General features: G+C 49.6%; 1 protein-coding gene across 1 annotated transcript; it reads right to left on the bottom strand.

The window, feature by feature from the left end:
* Positions 1 to 3,981: 3,981 nt before the first annotated feature.
* LOC149325155 (uncharacterized) lies at positions 3,982 to 7,053 on the bottom strand. The gene has a single exon (XM_089562372.1). It carries the CDS (start codon positions 6,964 to 6,966, stop codon positions 6,034 to 6,036), a length of 933 nt encoding a protein of 310 aa, XP_089418498.1. The 5' UTR covers positions 6,967 to 7,053; the 3' UTR covers positions 3,982 to 6,033.
* Positions 7,054 to 7,665: the final 612 nt, after the last annotated feature.

The following is a 7,665-nucleotide window of genomic DNA, read 5'->3' as shown; positions in this document are numbered from 1 at the left end:
ACTTCGCCGCAAGCAGTAGCGCCGAGCATACCTCCGAATCTGAGTTCTGTAATGTACCTGCACTAAGCTGGCAGTACGGTCTTCAAATCGACTCAGTATCATGATCGAGCACACGGCGTTGCTTCGGCGTCGTGGTGGCCGTGGCTTGCGTCGTCTGCTAGCAGATGGCAGCTTCCTGGTACGGTAACCGAGGGGGAGCCCGGCACTTCGCAAGCAGCCTATGGCAAGTAGGTCATGTGACCATGACGCTGTTTCCTGTCAGAGCGGAAGCCGAGACCTGTCAGCAAGTAGTCCGGGACTGAAAAAACAAATGCGGCCAATGTTTCCCATCGTCGCAAACTCGCTCGCTTAACTCTTTTCCACAAAACTTACCATCATCCGTTGCTTCACGACGATTTCTTTCACTCCCCCTCAGCAGTGTTTCCACGCCGTGACCATCCTTTCAAGATCAAACGCATCACATCCCCCCCTTCAACTTTTTACAAAATCGTTCGCTTTCAAAACCACTATTGATTGGAACCAGCTGCCTTCCACATTCGCAACTGTAACGAATCCGGCATCATTTCATGAACTTTTATAAAATGAAAGCGATGTCTAGTTTTCTTCTAGTTCTGTTCTGCTGAATGTTATGTGGTTGAGTTTAGTTTTTTCGTTCTGTTTATTGCGTTGTTTTTTTCCCTTATGTTCATTTTGCGTTTTGTTGTTCCGCCACATTTTGAAACTTGTTGACTACTCAGCTATTGGGCTTTTCTTTTGTTTTTTGTTCACTTCCTCATGTTAGATGTTCCTTCTTGTATCTTCGCGTTCAAATTTTTTACCACTCCCCTTAGTAATACACCCGTGACGAGGGCCTTTTGTGGGTTTCTTGAAATAAAAATTATAAATTATTTTGCATGCTATTGATCTCAAAAATACGGGACAGTGGTACGATGAATTCTGTTTATCTACGGCTTTATGCATTAGTATGACCAAAGCACTCTTCCAGTCTTCAGTAGTACACCTTGACGATACGATTGTGAGAATACGCAGTTCATTACGATAGAACTATATGTTTAGCATTCCGTATAAATTTGCCATTTATACCCTCAATTCCGCTAAAGGATGTTAATTTCAAATCGATAATCGGTATGATGCCTTGCAAGTCAAACATGGTGGGATGAATCGCGAAAGCAATCAATCAATCAATCAATCAATCAATCTTTATTTTCGCATACATTGTACAGCGAAAAAAGGTGACTGGAGAAAAAGCCGCTTCGTTGCGGCTTGACTGAGCTCCAGTCACCCGTCATCCATTAGCAGCGACGAACGATGCACTTGCATGCGGAAACAAAAACTGGTTTGGCGCGTAGTGGTGAGAAAAATAAATATGCTAAATACAGAGCAAACATGTGTTAGGATAAACGAACAATTCAAAAGACGTTTATTCGTCTTTCCGTTATAAAGGAGCACTGGGTTAACAAGAGGCCGTGTAGCTTCTTTCGTGTCCAACACCTGAGTCTGTTGTTCTTCACGCGCCGCGCGAGCGCTCGTCCTCCTCATCCTCTCCTCACATCACTCTCTCCTCCCACGGGCGGCTCGGGTTGCTCGAACTCAAAGTTCGGGTTGCTCGCCCTCCGGCGAAGGATCTCCGTCGGCGGGGATGAGCTGGCGCTCACATTCGGCCATCCTGTGCCACCGACCGCCCCGGTCGGAATCGTCCTCGCGGCCCGATTCTTCCGAACTTGTCTCGTGGAATTCCCGGTCCCAAAGCTTCAGCTTGTCAACCGGTGCAATACTGCTGTAAGCTCTTCGCCTTTGCCGCCCCGGAGGCACGTTTTCGATGCGGTAGCGGTCGTTGGGAAGCCTTTCTCGGATGATATACGGTCCTTTGTATTTTTCTTTCAGTTTCCTTGACTCCCCACTTGCTGCCGGTTCTCGCTCAACTAGTACAACATCTCCGGGATTGTATGTCGGAGCTTCCACCCGCTTCCTGTTGTACCGCTCCTGTTGCTTGCGTTGGTCTTCTCGGATATTCTCCGCCGCTGCGACTCGCCTGGTTTCAACTTCATGGTCAAATTCCTCGGCGAGGGCGTCTTCCACGGTGTCGCCCTTGATGCCTCGTGGCCTGAAGTTGAAGAGCAGTCCGAACGGAGTAGTTTTAGTGGCTTTGTGGAGCGTATTGTTTATGCCCCACATCACCTGAGGCAACGCAGAGTCCCAGTCTTTGCCGTTTGCATCTTTCGTCAAGCTTGCCACTGCCGGGGTTATCATGCGATTATATCTTTCGACTTGCCCGTTAGCTCGCGGAGTGGCAGTAGCGTTTTTGACGTGCACGATGTTGTAAGTTTGGCACGCTGCTTTGAATTTGGCACTTGTATAAGCAGTTCCGCGGTCCGTGATCACCATAGAGGGTGGGCCAAAGATTCCTGCCACATCGTGTAGAAACTGCGCCGCTGGTGCAGCTGATGTATTGCGGACTGCACGCAACAGTACGAACTTTGTGAAAGAGTCGACGACTACAATTATGTAGGCGTTTCCGGACTTGCTTCTTACAAATGGGCCTAGGTGATCGGTGTGTATTGATCGAAATGGCTTGTTGCCCTTGTCAATGCTGTGAAGTTTGCCCGGTCTCTTTCCAGATGGCGTCTTGTGGAAAAGACATTCGATGCAAGAAGCTATGTATCTTCTAACGTAACGCTTCATGCTGGGAAACCAATACATTTCCCTAAGTTTCTTCAAGGTTTTCTCCACTCCAAAATGGCCAATGTCATCATGACATGTCCTGACGATTCTCCAGCGAGTCTGGTCTGGAACTACCCACAGCAGTCCTTCGTTCGTGTCGGTTTCTTGGTTCTTCTTGAATACTATGCCATTACGCAACCGGTATTCGTTTTTGACGCGCCTGTCTTCTTTGGATAGGTCTTCTTTTTTTTCTAGCCTTTCCTTCAAACCTTGAACCTTTGGATCATTCAGCTGGGCAACGGTTAGCACGTCCTCTGTCGCTATGCATGTTGCAAGGACGTGAAGGCCAGGAACAATATCCGTCTCTTCTGGAGGGTCGTATGCAGAGCGGCTTAGTGCATCAACATGAGCCATTGCCGCCCCCTTACGATATTCCATGTCGAAGGTGAACTCTTGCAGTCGCAGCCACCATCTGCCAATACGGGGAAGCAGATTCCTTTTGCTCATCGTTGCCCGTACTGCGTTGCAGTCAGTGACCACCTTGAAGTTCTTCCCGATTAGGTACACTCGAAACTTTTCTAACGCCCAAACAACCGCAAGCGCTTCTAGTTCGTATGAGTGGTATCTCTCTTCGTAGTCAGTTGTCCGCCGGCTTGCGTAGATGACAGGATGAACCTGCCCATCTGCTTGTTCTTGCAGACGTATTGCTCCTAGGTCGTCTTTGCTGGCATCCGTGTGCACCTCTGTTCTTGCGTCGAACGCGAAATGCGCCAAAACTGGCCTTTCAGTCAACTTCATCTTCAGTTCAGTGAACGCGGCTTCGTGCACTGAAGTCCACTTCCAAACTGCGTCCTTAGACGTCAGTCGCGTTAGAGGTTTAGCAGTGCTGGCGAACCCTTTTACAAATCTTCGAAAATAGCTTGCCAGACCAAAAAACTGACGCACCTGGTGTACATTCCTTGGTTCGGGAAAGTCAGCGACGCTCTGGATCTTTAAACTTCCGGGTCGCACACCTCTGGCAGAAATGTCGTAGCCAAGGTAATCGACTTTCTCGAAGAAGAAACGGCACTTGCTTAATCGCAGCGTTAATCCCACTCCACGCAGGACATCCAAAAGCGTTCTCAGGCGGTCAAGCCCCTCTTCCACGGTCGTTGTGGGCAGCAGGATGTCATCCATGTAGGCGAGAGCCACGGTGTACCGTAGGGGACCCAGTACAGCGTTGATCATTCTCTGGAACACTGCCGGTGCGTTGGCCAACCGAAATGGCATTCGAATTCATAATGGCCGTCTGGAGTAGCGAACGCAGTAATGTGTCTCGATTCCTCGGTCATAGGAATTTGATAGTAGCCTGACGCAAGATCTAGGCTCGTGAAGAAGCATTTCCCTCTCAGACGGTCCAGTTGATCCTCAATTAAAGGCAGTGGATACCGGTCCTTTTTTGTGACACGGTTGAGGGCACGGTAGTCCACGCAAATTCGTTGCTCCCCTGTCTTTTTTCGCACCAGTAGGATAGAAGAGTGCGGTGAGGGGCTAGTTGGTACGACATTATGAGAACAAAAGTAACTGCGCAAAAGGACGGGACAAGAGAAAGAGAACCACACGGGACAAACGCAGACTAACAACTGATTTATTCCACCAACTCCTCTTTCCTTCAGCAGCAAAGCGCATGCGCACCAACCACAAAAACAAAAAACAGAAGCGACACTCATCTCGTGGAATCAAGGAACTCGAACTCCTTGCGGTACAGGTGTACTGAAGCATCGCTAATACACTTATCAGGCCCTAACCTCGCTATTTCCAAGGCCTCCATAATTTCTCGTTCTTTTTTATCCCTCAAGCGTCCGATAATCTTAGTCCTATCGAAAAGCGGATTACAATCTCTGTCATCATGCTTGCAAGTGTGACAATGCTTAGGCAGATGCTGCCCCCTTGAATCTTCTAAGGAATTTGCGTGCTCTAATAATCTAATGTTGACGCAGCGGCCAGTTTGCCCTATGTAGAACCTACCACAACTCAGGGGAATCTGATAAATTACATTGCATGTACACTGTACGAACTTATTCCTGTGGTTAATGCCACACTCAACCTTCTTTTGCTTATCTTTTCTCGCCAAATTGCACAAACGCGACAACTTGCAAGGTGCAGTAGGATAGGACTTGCATAATCCGATTTGGAGTCGACAACAATGCCAGCTTGCTTTAGTTCTTCAATCATTTCTTTTGTGTGTGCCCGTTTGGCGTAAGAGAGTCGGTAGGGACGAAATTTCACTGGCTCCAGCGTTGTTAGCTCAATGCTCATTTCAGCGGCATTTGTGCAGCCAATCTCTGAAACGGTGGTTGCGAAGCAATCCCGATACTCAAAAATAAGCTGTTCGAGCTTTGCACGTTCCTCAGGAGCAACACCAGGACCTACTTGAATCTCTTCGCTCGGTATCAATAAGGGCTGGTCAGTGCTAATGTCCGACTCACCCTCTCGTGGCGATGCATCGTCTGGGTAGCAAATTTCCGCTCGTGCGACTCGTTCGTTCTCTTTGATGGTCAGTTCATGATTGGAAATGTTCATTATAGGGACTACTGTTTCGTTGGTCCCGTCAACGCTGAGGACACAGCGTGGTATGCAATGCTCTCGACCTTCTTGGCACCTGAGCTGCATGTCCACGAAGACATCTGAGCGTGGTGCGCTACCGGTGGCGTAGAGCTTAACGAAACCCACGTATTTTGGGGCACAACCGTTGTTTCCTTCGCCCATAGACACACAGGTCGTTCTGGGAGCTCTGGAATTTCAATGGACTGAAGCGTGTCGTCTCTATTGTCCTCGTTCCTGTGCTCCTCAAAAATCCGCCCTGTGTTCTTCCGCCTCACAATCGTGATGTGTGGTTGCTCGGTGAAAGGCTGGCCCACAAGTAGGGGTATCGACTGTGACGCGTCCGGCACGACCAGCACGGGAACGTCCGCTGTAGCTTGGTCGACCGTGAGGATGATGTTCGTTTCCCCACACGGTGTCACATGTCCGGACCCGTAGCCCCCGATAGTGAACGGCTTTGTCAACTTCGTGTAAGCGACTCCGATTCGGTTGGCATCCTCTTTCCGCAGAGTTACGCATTGGCTACCGAGATCGACGTATGCTCGTATGTCGCAGCCGTTCGCTTTCGCCATCATAAAGTACTTTTCGTTCGCCTCTTCCGCGGCTCGGAGGTCAAACCCCAACGCGTTCTGAGCGACGCGCGCTCCTCTCTCCGTTTTTGTCCTGCAGTCTTTTTCTCCGTGGCCCACTCGTCCGCAAGCGTTGCATCTCGCCTTTCGCTGTGGGGCCGGGCAATTGAGGGACACGTGACCGTACTCGCTGCAGTTGAAGCAGAGGGGTTCTCCTCTTTCATTCCATGGCGGCTTCCTCCTCGCCTTCGGAGAAAAGGTTCTTGTGGTCGGTAGTGTTCAAGGCCGACGCCATTTCTTCGCTTTTGTTGCCATGGGCGTTGGCATATGCGGGGAAACGAGAGTAGTTCGGGGGACAACTTGATTTTGAACTTTTGGAGGCAGTGTTTCCCAATCTTTCTTCGAGGCGTTTCAGGCAGTGAAGAAGGTCTTCCGGCGACTCGTACGTGCGTACGCTCACTGCTCTAATTACGTCGTCATCGTATAGCCCCGTGATGAGGTATTCAATGCATGCTTCATCTGTAAGGTTGCAACGGCGAGCTTTCGAGAGCTTGTCGTAGTAATAACACTCGATGGGCTCACCGCGCTTTTGTCGTCGCTCCTGCATTTCTCGATAGAGTCGTTGGAATCCCGCTGTCGTGGGGAAGGCACGCTTAATTTCTTCTTTCCATTCCGGCCATGTTTTGTTGACGGAAGAGAGGGAGTCATACCATGTCTTCGCAGGCCCTTCCAACCTCGAGAGTGCGTTGCCAGATGTCAGCCGGTCGGACCAATGGTAGACTTGTGCCAAGTCGTCCATGCGTCTTATCCAAGCGTCTACTGTCGGAGAGCTGGATGACACTGGATCAAACGATGACACTAATCGAGCTGTCTCTCCCGCGCCGATGATGGGTGTGGCCGCTGCTTGCTGCGTCTGAAGCAAGGCAATTCCATTGATGGCTTCTCTCACTGCGGCCTGAACGCTGGCCTGCAGGATTTTCGCCACGTTAATCGTTGACTGAGGTATCGGAGGTAAGCTTCCACTTGTCACCACGTTGTCGGATCCGCCTTGGCTTGAGTCGTCGGCGTCGTCGTTCCCGCCATCGCTGCTCAGTCGTCCGCCATCTTCGTTTGCCATATCCGTTGAAGATGCTCCGGTGCGGGTGACAGGCATGGTGGGGCTTGCCGGTTGACTTCGTAAGTTTGGGCGAACGTTGACTCTATCCCACTTCTGAATTGTTAGGATAAACGAACAATTCAAAAGACGTTTATTCGTCTTTCCGTTATAAAGGAGCACTGGGTTAACAAGAGGCCGTGTAGCTTCTTTCGTGTCCAACACGTGAGTCTGTTGTTCTTCACGCGCCGCGCGAGCGCTCGTCCCCCTCATCCTCTCCTCACATCACCCTCTCCTCCCACGGGCAGCTCGGGTTGCTCGGACTCAAAGTTCGGGTTGCTCGCCCTCCGGCGAAGGATCTCCGTCGGCGGGGATGAGCTGGCGCTCACACATGCACACATCAGAAATACCATAACTGGAAAACAAACTTGGGATAGGACATTAATGCATTATGCAATGATAGTAATAAACGACTTGTGTATGAATAGTTCGGTAATACGTTTATGAGGTAGTTGTGCAATATCAATTTGTAGTGTGTCACAGTGATTAAGTATTGTTGGTAACGTGTGTTGAGTCATCATTATGCCGTAATTAGTTCGTGATGCTGGAACCAACCAAGGTGACCGATTACGAAGACAGTAAGTACTCAAAGGAGGTTTTAGTTGTGCCAAGTCTAAAAACAAATCTAAGGTGCCTTTCAGGGCCCTTTTGTAGTGGGAAGTAATTTATACATATATATGTCTTGTGTTTTGATGATCT

Source organism: Amblyomma mixtum, chromosome 10 (assembly GCF_055824585.1).
Source record: "Amblyomma mixtum isolate Tamu chromosome 10, ASM5582458v1, whole genome shotgun sequence".
Taxonomy (NCBI): Eukaryota; Metazoa; Arthropoda; class Arachnida; order Ixodida; family Ixodidae; genus Amblyomma; species Amblyomma mixtum.
The sequence above is the reverse complement of the archived record's forward strand: the minus strand, read 5'-3'. Positions and strand labels throughout refer to the sequence as shown.

Coding starts and splice junctions, on each gene's coding strand:
- LOC149325155 (XM_089562372.1), bottom strand. CDS start 6,966: ATGCCTGTCACCCGCACCGGAGCATCTTCAACGGATATGGCAAACGAA.